The 18,217-nt window shown below is 42.4% G+C and overlaps 1 protein-coding gene across 1 annotated transcript in view; it reads left to right on the top strand.

Annotated features, from left to right (window-relative positions):
- The window catches only part of LOC128701971 (glycine receptor subunit alpha-2), a 220,544-nt gene that overhangs the window by 187,156 nt on the left and 15,171 nt on the right, over nucleotides 1–18,217 (top strand). The window contains exons 4-6 of the mRNA XM_053795965.2: nucleotides 2,342–2,436; nucleotides 2,960–3,027; nucleotides 13,224–13,450. Of these exons, the coding sequence (XP_053651940.2) occupies nucleotides 2,342–2,436; nucleotides 2,960–3,027; nucleotides 13,224–13,450 (390 nt within the window). The remainder of the gene's footprint in view (nucleotides 1–2,341; nucleotides 2,437–2,959; nucleotides 3,028–13,223; nucleotides 13,451–18,217) is intronic.

Genomic DNA, 18,217 nt, shown 5'->3' on the forward strand with positions numbered 1-18,217 from the left:
AGTACTGCTGCTGCTCCTGCTGCTGTTGTTGTTAGTACTGGTGGAGCAGCAGTTGCTGCTGCTGCTGCTGCTGCTAGTACTGCTGCTGTAGCAGTTGCTGCTGCTGCTGCTGCTGCTAGTACTGCTGCTGTAGCAGTTGCTGCTGCTGCTTCTAGTACTGCTGCTGTAGCAGTTGCTGCTGCTGCTTCTAGTACTGCTGCTGTAGCAGTTGCTGCTGCTGCTGCTGCTTCTAGTACTGCTGCTGTAGCAGTTGCTGCTGCTGCTGCTGCTAGTACTGCTGCTGTAGCAGTTGCTGCTGCTGCTAGTACTGCTGCTGTAGCAGTTGCTGCTGCTGCTGCTGCTAGTACTGCTGCTGTAGCAGTTGCTGCTGCTGCTGCTGCTGCTGTAGCAGTTGCTGCTGCTGCTGCTGCTGCTGCTGCTAGTACTGCTGCTGCTGCTGCTGCTGCTTCTAGTACTGTTGCTGTAGCAGTTGCTGCTGCTGCTGCTGCTAGTACTGCTGCTGCTGCTGCTGCTTCTAGTACTGCTGCTGTAGCAGTTGCTGCTGCTGCTGCTGCTGCTAGTACTGCTGCTGCTGCTGCTGCTGCTGCTGCTGCTGCTGCTGCAGCTATCACTGACCTCAGCGTAAGTATCAACATTCAAGACTCTTCAAACTGAGAAGTTATAAATGCAACGATTAGCTCTTTTAAAGGTTTGGAACCTATTCTTATATCCTCCTTAATTCCACAAGACATGGATGCCATATTTTTGATCAAAATTATTTTACAAACTGAATTCTTTCCCTTTCTGTTCCCCCTTCTGTCTACAAAGGGTCGACTATTTGTGACAGGTGTTCAAACATTTGTTAAAACATTCACTTGTAAACTTGTAGTGGAAAAAAATATATACTAAAAAATGTTGGAAAAAACTCCAAAAAAAAATAAAAATATTGAGAAATATAAAGTTTTTTTTTTTAAGGACATTTGAAATTTTTATTTTTTTGCTAAATTTTGCCTATCAAATGCACTCAATAGAGTAAGTTTGAGATTCTATTATGTTTTAATATATCGGCTGGTTCCCACTAAGGCACGGTGACCCACAGAAGAAAACACAGTCACCATCATTCACGATATGGCACGACAGGGTGAGTGGCTTCGGTACCTGCCTGGAGTTGTAGCATTCACTCACCATGGGTTCGAATCCCACCCGTTCCGTGGTTTTATAATTGTGTTATTACGATTTTTGTGAGTCATAATGGGGTTCTTGAAGCCCGAGGAGAGTGAACCTGGAAGGGGCGTGGCCGGGAGCTGTGGCTCAACCCCTGCAACCACATATAGGTCAATACTCGACACCTCTTTCACCAAAATAGCGAGAACATATCAAGATGACTTCCTGATCTCCAGCATCCCCTCCCGTTCACCCAGCGTATTCATGGCGTTATTAATTATTAATTTTTAATCAGGTGTATCAATTCTAATTTCGTTACTGAACTAATTAACAGAATTGTAATATTTTTGCTACCATGAGCTGTACGAGAATATTATAATGGGAACAGAAGCTAGCTATGTTTACCTGTCATACTCCATCATACTGGATGAGCTTCATGAGAGTTATATAGAAGGAATAGAAGCTAATTGTGTTTCCTGTCATATTCCATCATACTGGATGAATTTCATGAGAGTTATGTAGAGGGAACAGAAGCTAGCTTTGTTTACCTGTCATACTCCATCATACTGGATGAGCTTCATGAGAGTTATATAGAAGGAATAGAAGCTAATTGTGTTTCCTGTCATATTCCATCATACTGGATGAATTTCATGAGAGTTATGTAGAGGGAACAGAAGCTAGCTTTGTTTACCTGTCATACTCCATGAAGGAGCAGCTGGCTATGTGTCTCTGTCATGGTCCCTCACACAGGTGGATTTCATATATGAGGTAATGAAGTGTCAGCTTGAGCTGGGAGAACTCATTAGTGTGATGAGCTCAAGCTTCTCACTATAGCTTAGCTGTGACAGCTGTTGCAAAGGCTTCGTTATAGCAGAGTTGGAACTGTTACTTTGGAAGCATTGTGTCTCAATATGGCTGGATGTTTGTGGATTTGTATGGGATAAGGAGAAGAAAATGTGACTTTATTTGTCCTTTTTGTCTCTTTTTTTCAAACCTCTCTATTTCCTTTCTTCTTTCTCTCTTCCCTCGGGCCTTCCTTACATGCCAAATTTCTGTCTTCCCTCCCTCCTTGCTCCCCGCTATTTCTTCCTCCACCTCTCCCTCATTTCATCCATACCTCTATCCCTGTAATCACATTTCGGTAGTATAAAGCCTTATCACCTTACTACCGCCTCAATAAAAGTTTCTCCCTTCTCAGAGCGAGTGCTAGTGAAGACTCACTGCTGGAGATCTCGGACATTCTACCAGAAGACACGAAAAGCTATGACAAGATGCGTCCCCCACAATCACAAGGTCAGTCTCTCTCCAGTCACAAGGTCAGTCTGTCTCTCCAGTCAACAAATCAGCCTGTCTTTATAAAATGCATAAACAAAAAGTTACAAAATCTCGCGTACCTGCAAAGAAAGCAAAATCCTCTTCCTGTCCTGACTTTCAGTGGATGAGTCACCACCTCAACTATTTTCCCAGTTACTATCACAGTTTGTGACAGTTGAGACTCTTAATAATTTACATCTCACCCGCAATTATAAGAGAAAGCTTAGGGTAAAATTTCAGAATATTCCGAACCATTGTAGGTCACAGCTGGAGAGAGAGAGAGAGAGAGAGAGAGAGAGAGAGAGAGAGAGAGAGAGAGAGAGAGAGAGAGAGAGAGAGAGAGAGAGAGAGAGAGAGAGAGAGAGAGAGAGAGAGAGAGAGAGAGAGAGAGAGAGAGAGAGAGAGAGAGAGAGAGAGAGAGAGAGAGAGAGAGAGAGAGAGAGATAAATCCCCGTTGTTTTGGCTTTCATATGTGTATCTAATGTTTTTCATTACTCTACAGGAAATCCCACAGTGGTGTACTTCCACGTTACTGTCATGAGTCTGGACTCCATAGACGAGAGCTCGATGGTGAGTCTGACTCCATTTTTCTTTTCAACGTTTCACGAAGTATTCATTTTTGTGGTTATTTTATCTTTGTGGTCAAAGACTCATAACTGGTGGTGAGTTATGCACACTAAGAGTGAAGATACAAGATGTCTGATCAGAGTGAATGTGACCAGCGGCAGACCTACATTTTCGAGGCCCTGAAGCTTGAACTGCTATGGGGGCCCCTTCGCAACCCTTTCACATACAATAGACCCAAAAATTTTAAATAGTGTAGACTAAAGTCATTTCTGGGGCCTCTCAGGGGTTAGGGGCCCCTCAGGCTTAAGCTACGTTAGTTTCACAGTAGATCCGTCCGTAACTGTGAGTCTGAAAAAACAAATCCGCACTTGTAAATGGTACGACTTGAACCATTCACAAGAGACTTGTAAATGATCCTAGTCGGACCGAAACCTCGTCATAAGCTTCTCTCTCCTATGTGCGGGTTATTTGTGTATAAGTGTGTGGGTCTGGACAAGGAAACAAACACACTACCACACAGTTGTTTGTAGAACCTGTCTAGCATAGACAATTCTACTGAATTGTTCCTCCATTATTGTGTTCTTATTTTTATGTGAGTAGGAAGTGCCTAGCATGGTTCAGCAGGCAGGTAATCACATACACACACACACACCTGGAGGCAGGATTCATACAGAGTTTTAAGAAGTACGATAAGGCTCTTGGATCAGGGAGAGATTCAACCTAGTAGCGACTATCTAAGAGGCGGGGCCAGGAGCTATGAATCGATACCTGCAACCACATACAGGTGAGTACACATGCAAATTGGATCCATGCAGGGAATTAAAAACTTGGAAAACTGACATGATGGAAGTGGTGATGGGTTACTTGCTGTGGCAGCACGTTAAGGACACAACCAGAGAGAGAGAGAGCGAGAGAGAGAAGATGAACCAGCAAGGTTGAATCTAGTATTCACCCTAAGTGAATTTGACGTGGGTGTAATATGATATGAGGAGCCAGCGGGTGTTAGTGACCACAGTGTTCTGAGTTTTGAGAACCTCGAGTAAGCTAACACATAGATAAACATAGCACAAGAGGAAAGGGAGAAACCATACAGATGTGTGAGAGAATTCCTGAATGTAATATAGTGAGAAAGGGAAGCAGCGGAAGGAAATATAACGAATAAAATAGTGGATTTTTTTTTCCTGGAAAGTGCCTGGAGGCTAAGGACAAAGTCATAACCCAGGAGCAAAAGAAGAAATGGCAAGAATAAAGTGAGCCTATGGTTCTCCCCGAGGTGCAGCCAGGCAATGGCTGAAAGTGCGAGTACATGGAAAAAAATAAATAAAACAAATAATAGCAAAAAGCAGAGAGATGAGCAGGAGAACTAGAAACGAATACGCAACGTAAAGAAGAGAGGCTGAGCGACAATTTTAGAAAGACGTAGCCTTGATAAAACAGAATTTAAACATGAGTGGGTGTGGGTGGGTGTGAGATGGACTTGTCTAGTGAGTAGGACTGCTGTAGTGCTCCTTTCTTCTTATGTTTTTATCTTTTTACAAGAAACATTCAAGTCGCCGCCAGTGCCACTGCTTTTGTTGGTAACATCACCAAGAACACAATCTCAGTCTATTGGACACCCCTAAAGAAAATATACATCATCCCCTGTGGGGAGCATAACAAGGTTTACATGGGAGAAACTGGGAGAGACTTAACCACGAGAGTTAGCGAACATATGAACGCCTGCAGCAGGGATGACACTAAGAACGCTGGTGTCATACACAGAAAAAATGAGTTGCCAAGATGGTAAATTGGTTTACTGGGAACCAGGTCAAAGACGAAGAAAGTTCTTTGGAGGTTCAGTCATCCCCACCTTCTTAGAGTGCTTCCATTACTACTACTACTACACTACTACTACTACTATGACTACTACTTTTACTACTACTTTTGCTACACTGCTACTACTACTGCAACTACTACTGCTACTACTACTACTTACTACTTACCACTACTACTACTACTACTACAACTACCACTACTACTATACTACTATTACTGCTGCTGCTCCTATACTATTATTACTATTACTACTACTGCTGCTGCTCCTCCTACTACACTACTATTACTACTACTACTGTCTCCTCTCATACTCCACATGTATTAGAGGTGATGACGTTCCATGGACCAGAACGTCGTAATTATAGGTGTCCCAAAAAAATGTATTCTCATCCATTTCTCTCATAGAAATATGATTCATTGCAAAAGCAAGTTTCGGTGAGCGAGAAATATCAGATCCACTTAAGATGGAGGCAGACAGCCCAAGAAGAGCAGCAGAAAAATACGAGGAAAGAAGAAAAGTGTGCAGCAACTGCTGAAGACATATTCCATATTTTTCTTGTCACCGTGAGAGTTAGGTGAGGCAGTAAGCAGGTGTCTTCGTGTATCAGGAGTTAGGTGAGGCAGTAAGCAGGTGTCTTCGTGTATCAGGAGTAAGGTGAGGCAGTGAGCAGGTGAGTCTAGCGTATCAGGAGTTAGGTGAGGCAGTAAGCAGGTGAGTCTAGGGTATCAGGAGTTAGATGAGGCAGATAAAGTCATGGTCACAGGCAGGTTGAATTCACCAGTGCGCCTCATAAACGTCCATCTTCCCGCCACTGCTCCACATTCATCAAGACCACGCACTGAATACCTGCTCTCCTAGGCTGAGGGACTGATTACCTCATCCTCTACTGTCTTCTGCATAGTCTGGAAGGCTGAGTGACTGATTACATCCTCTTCCACAGTTACTAGCCCTTTGCTCCCAGCATGTAAAACAATCACAGGCTTTCGTTTTACACTCACTTGGCTGGACGGTAGTACCTCCCTGGGTGGCTGCGCTGTAATTTTATATATGTATGTATGTATGTATGTATATGTATATATATATATATATATATATATATATATATATATATATATATATATATATATATATATATATATATATATATATATATATATATATATATTATATATATGTCGTGCCGAATGTGTAAAACTGGTCATTTAGCAAGAACTCATTTAAAATTAAGTCCTTTCTGAAATTTTCTCTTATACGTTTAAAGATATATTTTTTCATTAATGTTAATGTAAAAATTTTTAATTTTGCACCAATAGAATCTTAGAAAACTTACCTAACCTTTTTATAACAAGAGCAATTTATTTTAGCTAACCCAACTAAATATATTTTAAATACGTTTACAATAATTTAGTACTAAACAAACACAATCAAATATATTTTTTTCGTTAGGTTCAGAATGATTTTGGTGAAATTATTGCATACACAAATTTTCACTTGTCCTATATGGCAAGATGAGCGTTGCTTTTGCCAAGACTGCAAGTTCTGCCTATTCAGGCTTTACGACATATATATATACATATATACATATATATATATATATATATATATATATATATATATATATATATATATATATATATATATATATATATATATATATATATATATATATATATATATATATACATATATATATATATAGATAGATAGATAGATAGATAGATAGATAGATAAATAGATATAGATATGACATAAAATATTATTTTTTTTATAAATTAGATGAGGCTTCTCTTTTACTGGGATGCGTCATTATTTTAGGGGAAAGATCTTAGAAATGAGAAAGAGGAAGAATATGAAAAAGAAAATAATTGAGAAAGGGTAAGAACAGGGATAGGAAGAAAATTAGAAGAAAGAGAGAGAGAGAGAATCTATAATACCAACAAGAATTAAGAGGCTCGAGAAAGGGGAAGAGAGAAGAAGGGAGAGAAGAGCATCGAGGAGAAATCAGTGAAAAAAATAATTCCTGAAATAAACTACATTATTTTTCGCAGTGATTTACTCAGACGATCTGTGTCACAACTTTCCTCTCAGAGTGACACAGACGCGGTCAAACTTTCCTCTCAGAGTGACACAGACGCGGTCAAACTTTCCTCTCAGAGTGACACAGACGCGGTCAAACTTTCCTCTCAGAGTGACACAGACGCGGTCAAACTTTATTCAGTCAAGGCTTCTAATTCCATTTAATACTCAATATGGAATGACAAATCCCTGAGAGTTCTTTAATCAGAAATAATATTTCTCAGGAAACAGGACAAGTGTTTCCTGAGCTTTTGGTTATCTGACCGACGCCTTCCGCTGGCTTACCCTCCCCCCCCCATCCCCACGTCTTTAAAATTGGTGATTATGCTTCAATCAGAGAATTTAACTCTGCTTAAGAGAAACAATCAGAGAATTTAACTCTGCTTAAGAGAAAAATTCTTCGAGTGGGACGGAAACAGAGAGTTAATTTTACAGAAGTCAAATTTAAAGTCAGTTTCATGGAACACTGGGAAAATTTACATTTTTTTTTTGGGGGGGGGGTAGGGGAGCTTTGAAGACAAAATCGAAAAAGAATGTCAAGAAGCTTAGATAATTTCTTTATTTTCTTATTTTGCATTATTAACAGAAAAGAAATGTTCGACCTTAAGATTCCTCTGGAGATCACAAAAAAGATCTTGAAAGGTTGGAACTCCGTCATGGAATATTTAAAGCCTCTATTTTGCTCTCTCGGTGACTTGATGGAGCTCTAGTGAGGGCAAAACATCGTCTTTTAAAAGTACATTCAGAATAAAAAAAAAAAGGTACCAATACTGTGGCTATAACAATACATAAATAACCCGCACATAGGGGAGATAATCTTATCACGACGTTATGGATAATTAATGGTCCAAGTCGGACTGAAACGTCGTCATATCTTCAGGGACAAGAGTAATAATAGTTGCAATGACATTTCATGTCATCAATGACATTTCATGTCATCAATGACATTCCATGTCATTGATGTCAGCTATGGTCTGTACAAGTTGTATCATGTTCTTGTGGAAATAAAGATTTATTTTTATTATTTATTTATTAATATTATTTTTATATGTGGATTATATGTGTATTTACGGTTACTCTATATATTCTGTACATGATAAATTAGACACATGTGCAGCATTTGGGTATCTTTAGTGAGGAAACCTTTCGTCACAGTGGCTTCATCAGTCCATACAAAGGAGGATGGTGAAGAACTAGAGAAGTTTGAGGTAATCAGTCCCTCAGCCTTGAGTCGATGTGATCAGTCCATCAATCTTGAAAAGAATACAGCATATGTGCGATGAAGTGGCTTATATACTGTAGGCAGGAGAGGTGCAGCAGTCGTAGGAGGTATCATATTTGACGAATGTGGAAGTAGGTCGTGCCCAAGGGTTAGGCAAGTGAAGAATTCCCTGTGTTAAAATCGCAAGATGTTACTGTGTCAAACAGGAATGTAGATGAATGGTTCCTGTCTGACACAGTAACATCTTGGGATCTTAATACCGGGAATTTTTCACTTGTCTAACAGAAATATAATTGAATCTTGTTTCATAAAAAGCAGTTTTGACAATAATATGAATATTTCCTTTGGTTTATATAAATTAGATCCATTTATAATTAATAGAATTTGAGAAGAATTTAATAATACATTGGACAAATAATAAATTTTAAAATTCTTAGTTCTTGGGTAGAATAGTTTGTTGGTGGGTTGTGTGAAGGACCTGTCTAATTGGGCCAGCGGGCCTGCTGCAGTGTTCCCTTTCTTATGAGTCGCGCATCAGGTGTTGCTTTGTTGTGGGATGTGATAGTGAGGTGTGGGCTAGACCCTTTATATGCCTTCCTTTGATGCATTACTTTTATTGTTCCTTGATAATGTGAGTAGTCACGAAAGCGCTTGGAATTTCTCTATTATTTCACAGTGGTTGTTTTGCATATTCTGATATCACCTGCGAGCTCAATATCTGGTTCCTGGACGACGGTACCCTGGCTGGCACAACAGAGTCTCTCCTGGAGGACATCAGTAAAATTAAAGACATGGGAGAAAGCCTGGGCCTTTCTTTAAACCCCTCCAAATGTGAAATAGTTTCTACCAATCAACAGTTGATACAGAATATTAGTACCGTTTTACCAGGAGCACGAGCCATTGATCCAGCCAATAGCACTCTCCTCGGTGCTCCTCTTGGGTCCAATGCCATCGATCTGGTCCTAGGAAAAAAGTCTCAGACCTCCGGACGATGGAAAGCAGGATGAAAGACATTGACACACACGATGCCTTCTACCTACTCACCAGGTGCCTGTCAACGCCAAAACTTACCTATTTTCTGAGATGCTCCCAGCCTTCAGCAGTCCAAAACTCAAGGAATATGACTCTCTCCTGAAGGCCATGCTAGAGAGTGTATTGAATCTTTCCCTTGACGATGGACAGTGGTTGCAAGCCTCACTCCGGTCAGGCTTGGAGGGCTAGGAATACGCAGATCCTCCCAGATTGCTCTACCAGCTTTCCTATCCTCTTCCATTGCATCAAACGAGTTGATAAGACAAATTCTTCCTGACACCCTCAGTGACTCAGCAGGAATAGAAGACCCTAGCTATGTCAGTGCCATCACCGAATGGGAGACTCTTGCTGCTCCAGCACCAAACCCTAGTGCAGCACTGGCTCACAAACAGTCAAGCTGGGATAGCCCAATTGCTGAAAAGGTGCTTGCCAACATGCTCAGGGCTGCAACATCAGATAGGAAGATTGCCCGCTCCAGGCTGTGAGTGCACCTCACTCCCGGGGACTTCTCCAAACAGTTCCCATATCGGCAATGGGAACGCGACTCGACCCTAAGACCCTCCGTATTGCAGTGGCTCTGCGCCTTGCTGCCCCAATTCACAGAATATATGTGTATTTGCGGCGAAGTGCAAGCAGACCAATACGGACTACATGGTCTTAACTGTTCCAAAACCAAGGGCTGGCATGCAAGACACAATGAGGTCAACGACATCATTAAGAGAACCCTTGCTACAGCTGGATGCCCTGCCGAGAGGGAGCCACGATCACTTGCAGCAAACAATACCCACAACCCAGCAAACCGCCCCTGACGGGATCACCATCTATCCTTGGAAGAATGGCAAGCTCTTAGCATGGGACTATACCTGTGTGTCCACACTGGCTGACACCTATATCCATCACAGTGTGGGGCAACAGGGAGGAGCTGCTGACCACAGGGAGGAGTACAAGATCAGCAAGTACAGGGACATTAGCCAACAGTATCAATTTGTCCCAGTGGGATCGGAGACCTTGGGATCATGGGGAAAAAATGCCACACGTTTCCTTAAAGAATTGGGTTCCAGACTCATCGACACCACCAGGGACCCAAGGGCAGCCACTTTCATGTTCCAGCGCCTCAGCGTCGCCATCCAGAGGGGAAATGCTTGCTGCATACTTGGCTCACGTCCAGCCTCGGAGGAGCTGGAGGAAATTCATCATCTTTGATACATTGTGCCATTGTATTCATATGTTTATGTTTTTTTCTGTAAATGTATTTTGTTTATTAATAAATGTTCACATAGAATTAGAAACATATAGGGGGTGGTAGGAGAAGAAAATATTCAAACAGCTCCGGGGAGAACCTTGAGTTTTCTCTGAGGTACGTTTATTGTCTTCTCTGAGGATGAGGGTCCCCATTCCAGCTATAGAGGTGGTACTTCCCTATATATATATATATATATATATATATATATATATATATATATATATATATATATGCTATCATATTGGACGTCTGTACAAGAAATTCGCATTAAATGAGGTCTAGGGAAGTGAGACTCAATTTGGGACACAGTGAGAATAATCTCTTAGGTGTGTGGTCGAATGTTAAGAGAGGTAACATGTCTCTCATCTCTCCACGTATTGTGGGCGCATGTTTCTCATTTCTCCACGCGCTCATACCATGACTGAAACAATACACAGCAAGTCCACAATACGCCACTGGAATAATTGACTACTATCCTAGAATTCCTTGACTGGAATAAATCATAACCATCCGACAATATCGCGACTGGAACAAATCATAACTAGCCCACAATACCACGACTAGAACAAATAACTAGCTCACAATACCACTACTAGAACAAATCATAACTAGCCCACAATACCACGACTAGAACAAATCATAACTAGCCCACAATACAACGACTAGAACAAATCATAACTAGCCCACACTACCACGACTAGAATAAATCATAACTAGCTCACAATACCACGACTAGAACAAATCATAACTAGCCCACAATACCACGACTAGAACAAATCATAACTAGCCCACAGTACCACGACTAGAACAAATCATAACTAGCCCACAATACCACGACTAGAACAAATCATAACTAGCCTACAATACCACGACTAGAACAAATCGTAACTAGCCTACAGTACCACGACTAGAACAAATCATAACTAGCCCACAATACCACGACTAGAATAAATTATAACTAGCCCACAATACCACGACTAGAACAAATCATAACTAGCCCACAATACCACGACTAGAACAAATCAAAACTAGCCCACAATACCACGACTAGAACAAATCATAACTAGCCCACTGTACCGTGATTGGAACAAATCGCAGCTAATCCACGAATAAAAAAGTCGAAAGGAATTTTGTAGGATTTTTCAGATCACATTGATCTTTTAAATCAATAAGAAACGTTTCACTCCCTCCAGTATTTGATAATGGTCCAGTGTATGCACAGAAACAAAATTCCTTTTTGTCGGTATTGTCTCCAGACAAAATTTCCTTCCTGTGTAGTGTCTACCGTGACAAAATTCCTACTTTTTTGGTATTGTGCTATAACAAAATTCCTTTTTGTTTTGTGTATGTCAGGACAAAATTCTTATTTTTTTGTTTCTGCTGCGTCGATACAAAATTCCACTTTTGTTCCAGGAAGAAATGTGGAATTTGTTTTGGGGATTTGTGGGTGGAGTCTCGTATCCCAAGTTTTAAGATAAAACAATATGTGGTTTAAGCTTTACTTAAACCAAGCTGGCGGTTTATTCTGTAAAAAAAAACAGCCTATCTCTCCTCTGTATTTAAAATTCATGCAAGAGATAATGAGAGATATTTCTTCTGGAGGTAGAGAGAGAGAGTGAGAGAGAGAGTGAGAGAGAGAGTGAGAGAGAGAGACAGGCAGACAGAGGTTTTAGGTTCTGGGTTCCCATGGTCTTATCTGTGCAAGATCAACCTAATTGTTCCTATTTTGGTGGTGTGCAAATAGGTGTGTGTAATCAGGAGACAGAGGAAAGTGAGATTGGAGGTTCGTTGCTTGCAGATAGGTGTGTTATTGGGGAAAAGCTTCATTAAGGGAAAACGGTGGGTAATTAGGACCAGGAAAGGTGTCCTGATTACTCTGCAAATAAATATTGTATATTGGTTGACTGGAGGTTTTAATTTCCTCCTGGAATATTAAGAAGTGTTTTAAAACGCGTGTGTGTCCACACACACACAAATAAAGCCTCACATGCACACGAAGCAAGGAGCGGTGATTCGACCCCTTCAAGCCAAAAAAACAAACACAATCTTCAAGCCTTCTAGACGCTAGCAGCAGCGCTGAGCACCAGATCTATTCATAAGAAAATGCATTGACCATTAGCGTTCATGTTCATCTCAAGAACAGAGAATAAGAACGCTCAGCGGTGGCCCAGTTAGCCAAGAATTCCTTCCCTGGCTGCAGCTTCACCTCGTCTGCTTTCTGGGTTTAAAACTCGACTTTTCTTCCAAAAAGCTGAAATGTAATTTTCTTTGGGCTTAGAGCAGTGATCAGCATACATAGAGACATAGAAAGAGCTGTTCTATGTGTGGTAGAAAGAGAAACTGTGTGAAGCGTACACCCTCTTTATTTATTGATGAATTTTCTCTATATAGAGCTTTATCTAGTCAATAAAGTTGTATTTAGAGCAAAAAGAAACTTCTAATTAGAGATTTGCTCTATATAGAGTCTGTCTAGTATACTCATAAAGTTTTGTCTCGAAGGACTGACCCTAAATCAAGGCTGAGGGATTGACCACCATATATCAAGGCTGAGGGACTGACCACCTTATATCAAGGCTGAGGGACTGACCACCATATATCAAGGCTGAGGGACTGACCACCTTATATCAAGGCTGAGGGACTGACCACCATATATCAAGGCTGAGGGACTGACCACCTTATATCAAGGCTGAGAGATTGATCACCTTAAAATTACCTGTCCACTTTATTGATATATCCTTTTGTATTCTCTCTCTCTCTCTCTCTCTCTCTCTCCCCACAGAAATACGCTACTGACATCTTTCTCCCCACAGACGTACGCTGCTGACATCTTCTTCGCCCAGAGCTGGAAGGACCATCGACTACGCTTCCCACAGAACATGACTGGAGAGTACCGCCTCCTGCCCGTCTCCTGGCTGAAGGACATCTGGAGACCAGACGCGTTCTTCAAGAACGCCAAGTCCGTCACCTTCCAGACTATGACCATCCCTAACCACTACCTCTGGCTCCATCTCGACTCCACCATTCTCTACATGGTCAAGTAAGATGCTCACTCCATGGCTCTCTTGTGGAGTAAGGCCGCCTCCATGATGGAGTGGAAAGTCCTTTATCCTCCTCCATGATGGAGTGGAGGCTCCTTTATCCTCCTCCATGATGGAGTGGAAGCTCCTTTATCCTCCTCCATGATGGAGTGGAAGCTCTTTAGTCCTCCTCCATGATGGAGTGGAAGCTCCTTTATCCTCCTCCATGATGGAGTAGAAGCTCCTTTATCCTCCTCCATTATGGAGTAGAAGCTCCTTTATCCTCCTCCATGATGGAGTGGAAGCTCTTTAGTCCTCCTCCATGATGGAGTGGAAGCTCCTTTATCCTCCTCCATGATGGAGTAGAAGCTCCTTTATCCTCCTCCATGATGGAGTGGAAGGTCCTTTATCCTCCTCCATTATGGAGTATAAGCTCCTTTATCCTCCTCCATGATGGAGTGGAAGCTCCTTTATCCTCCTCCATGATGGAGTGGAAGGTCCTTTATCCTCCTCCATGATGGAGTAGAAGCTCCTTTATCCTCCTCCATTATGGAGTAGAAGCTCCTTTATCCTCCTCCATGATGGAGTGGAAGCTCTTTTATCCTCCTCCATGATGGAGTAGAAGCTCCTTTATCCTCCTCCATGATGGAGTGGAAGCTCTTTTATCCTCCTCCATGATGGAGTGGAAGCTCCTTTATCCTCCTCCATGATGGAGTGGAAGGTCCTTTATCCTCCTCCATGATGGAGTGGAAGGTCCTTTATCCTCCTCCATTATGGAGTGGAAGGTCCTTTATCCTCCTCCATGATGGAGTGGAAGCTCCTTTATCCTCCTCCATGATGGAGTGGAAGGTCCTTTATCCTCCTCCATTATGGAGTGGAAGGTCCTTTATCCTCCTCCATGATGGAGTGGAAGCTCCTTTATCCTCCTCCATGATGGAGTGGAAGCTCCTTTATCCTCCTCCATGATGGAGTGGAAGCTCCTTTATCCTCCTCCATGATGGAGTGGAAGCTCATCCACGTATCTCCAAGAGATAGCTTATTTCTGAGAAATGAGGTAGAGGAGACTGGGATTATAAGATACAGGGATACCTCTCCAGAGTCATACAGCAACTAAAGCAAGTCTGATTATTTTCTTGGGAAAGTGCTAAATCCACAGGGGTCATACAGTGCCTGGGGAATAGGAATTGATCAGGTTTGACTCGAGTAAGATGAGTGTAGATGCATTTTTTTCATGATATTCAAGCAATACAGAGTTTCTCATGGCACTCTCCTTGTTGGCACTCTCCTTGTTGGCACTCTCCTTGTTGTCACTCTCCTTAATGGTACTCTCCTTGTTGGCACTCTCCTTGTTGGTACTCTCCTTGTTGGCACTCTCCTTATTGTCACTCTCCTTGTTGGCACTCTCCTTATTGTCACTCTCCTTGTTGGCACTCTCCTTGTTGGCACTCTCCTTATTGTCACTCTCCTTGTTGGTACTCTCCTTGTTGGCACTCTCCTTGTTGACACTCTCCTTGTTGGCACTCTCCTTATTGTCACTCTCTTTGTTGGCACTCTCCTTATTGTCACTCTCCTTGTTGGCACTCTCCTTATTGTCACTCTCCTTGTTGGCACTCTCCTTATTGTCACTCTCCTTGTTGGTACTCTCCTTGTTGGCACTCTCCTTGTTGGCACTCTCCTTGTTGGCACTCTCCTTGTTGGTACTCTCCTAGTTGTCACTCTCCTTGTTGGCACTCTCCTTGTTGGTACTCTCCTTATTGGTACTCTCCTAGTTGTCACTCTCCTTGTTGGCACTCTCCTTGTTGGTACTCTCCTTGTTGGCACTCTCCTTGTTGGCACTCTCCTTGTTGGTACTCTCCTAGTTGTCACTCTCCTTGTTGGTACTCTCCTTGTTGGTACTCTCCTTGTTGGTACTCTCCTTGTTGGTACTCTCCTTGTTGGTACTCTCCTTGTTGGCACTCTCCTTGTTGGTACTCTCCTTGTTGGTACTCTCCTTGTTGGCACTCTCCTTATTGTCACTCTCCTTGTTGGCACTCTCCTTGTTGGCACTCTCCTTGTTGGTACTCTCCTTGTTGGCACTCTCCTTGTTGGTACTCTCCTTGTTGGCACTCTCCTTGTTGGCACTCTCCTTGTTGGTACTCTCCTTGTTGGCACTCTCCTTGTTGGCACTCTCCTTGTTGGCACTCTCCTTGTTGGCACTCTCCTTGTTGGCACTCTCATTGTCTGCTGTTGAACCCTTAAGACAAACTTCTTCACCCCAGCTTAAGACAAACTTCTTCACCCCAGCTTAAGACAAACTTCTTCACCCCAGCTTAAGACAAACTTCTTCACCCCAGCTTAAGACAAACTTCTTCACCCCAGCTTAAGACAAACTTCTTCACCCCAGCTTAAGACAAACTTCTTCACCACAGCTTAAGACAAACTTCTTCACCCCAGCTTAAGACAAACTTCTTCACCACAGCTTAAGACAAACTTCTTCACCCCAGCTTAAGACAGACTACTTCACCCCAGCTTAAGACAAACTTCTTCACCCCAGCTTAAGACAGACTACTTCTCCCCAGCTTAAGACAAACTTCTTCACCACAGCTTAAGACAAACTTCTTCACCCCAGCTTAAGACAAACTTCTTCACCACAGCTTAAGACAAACTTCTTCACCCCAGCTTAAGACAGACTACTTCACCCCAGCTTAAGACAAACTTCTTCACCCCAGCTTAAGACAGACTACTTCACCCCAGCTTAAGACAAACTTCTTCACCCCAGCTTAAGACAGACTACTTCACCCCAGCTTAAGACAAACTTCTTCACCCCAGCTTAAGACAGACTACTTCACCCCAGCTTAAGACAAACTTCTTCACCCCAGCTTAAGACAGACTACTTCACCCCAGCTTAAGACAAACTTCTTCACCCCAGCTTAAGACAGACTACTTCACCCCAGCTTAAGACAAACTTCTTCACCCCAGCTTAAGACAGACTACTTCACCCCAGCTTAAGACAAACTTCTTCACCCCAGCTTAAGACAGACTACTTCACCCCAGCTTAAGACAAACTTCTTCACCCCAGCTTAAGACAGACTACTTCACCCCAGCTTAAGACAAACTTCTTCACCCCAGCTTAAGACAAACTTCTTCACCCCAGCTTAAGACAGACTACTTCACCCCAGCTTAAGACAAACTTCTTCACCCTAGCTTAAGACAAACTTCTTCACCCCAGCTTAAGACAGACTACTTCACCCCAGCTTAAGACAAACTTCTTCACCCCAGCTTAAGACAGACTACTTCACCCCAGCTTAAGACAAACTTCTTCACCCCAGCTTAAGACAGACTACTTCACCCCAGCTTAAGACAAACTTCTTCACCCCAGCTTAAGACAGACTACTTCACCCCAGCTTAAGACAAACTTCTTCACCCCAGCTTAAGACAGACTACTTCACCCCAGCTTAAGACAAACTTCTTCACCCCAGCTTAAGACAAACTTCTTCACCCCAGCTTAAGACAGACTACTTCACCCCAGCTTAAGACAGACTACTTCACCCCAGCTTAAGACAAACTTCTTCACCCCAGGTTAAGACAAACTTCTTCACCCCAGCTTAAGACAAACTTCTTCACCCCAGCTTAAGACAGACTACTTCACCCCCAGCTCTGTCAGTTATTCAGTCTTAGACTGTCTTTTTCACCCCAGCTTAAGATGTTTTCGTGCAGCACGTCAAGATGACAGCAAGAGGCGAGGGGAACCTGGAAGAGGGGAGTGTGACGATAATCTGAGGAGAGGGGAGAGAGAGAGCGAGTTAGTAGAAGAGATTTAGGGAGGAAGGGGAGGAGGAAATAGTAAGATGAAGATGGTTTACATGAAGATAGATATCATTAGATTTTGTTCTCTTAGTAGCTATGTTACTGTACACCTCTGACAGCCCGTCCTCTTAACCACAGTCGTTATGTCACTGTTGGAATAACAGTCAAATGGGTGACTGTTCACGGAGTCTTAGTTACAAAAAGTCGGAATATGACTGTTGTCCGTAAGTCACACCTTTGTGGTGTAGTAGTGGATGTGGTGATGGTGGTAGTGGTTGTGGTGATGGTGGTAGTGGTTGTGGTGATGGTGGTAGTGGTTGTGGTGATGGTGGTAGTGGTTGATGCTGGTATTGGTTGAGATGATGGTGGAAGAGATGGTGGTAGAGGGAAGATTAGTGGCAGTGAGAGAAGAATAGTGGTAGTGAGAGAAGAATAGTGGTAGTGAGAAAAGAATGGTAGTAGTGAGAGAAGGATAGTGGTAGTGAGAGAAGAGACATTAGTACATGTACTTACACCATCCCCCACTGCATGTGTACTTCTGTTCTAGTAACCGTGCAACCACCTAATTGTGGTTGCAGGGGTCGATTCACAGCTCCTGGCCCCGCCTCTTCACTGTGTGTGTGTGGTGACTACAGCCTCTTTCTCTCTTTGCCTCTCACAATAAGAATGGAACTTCGATGTAATCCCGCAGACGCTTGCTTCCGAAATGTGTAAATTATTCAAATGTGTGTGTGTGTGTGTGTGTGTGTGTGTGTGTGTGTGTGTGTGTGTGTGTGTGTGTGTGTGTGTGTGTGTGTGTGTGTATGTGTGTGTGTGTGTGTGTGTGTGTTTTACTCAGTCATTCAATTGGTGAAAAGAGAGGTCAAAAAAAATAAATAACCGTAGGAAAGCAAAAAAATAAAAAAACAAAAACGAAGTGCAATGAATGATTGACAGAGGCAAACAAAAGACTTGTCTTCGTCAGAAAGAAGGAGAATACTATTTTTGTCTTCTTTTTAGAG

This window comes from Cherax quadricarinatus, chromosome 77, assembly GCF_038502225.1.
Source record: "Cherax quadricarinatus isolate ZL_2023a chromosome 77, ASM3850222v1, whole genome shotgun sequence".
NCBI lineage: Eukaryota > Metazoa > Arthropoda > Malacostraca > Decapoda > Parastacidae > Cherax > Cherax quadricarinatus.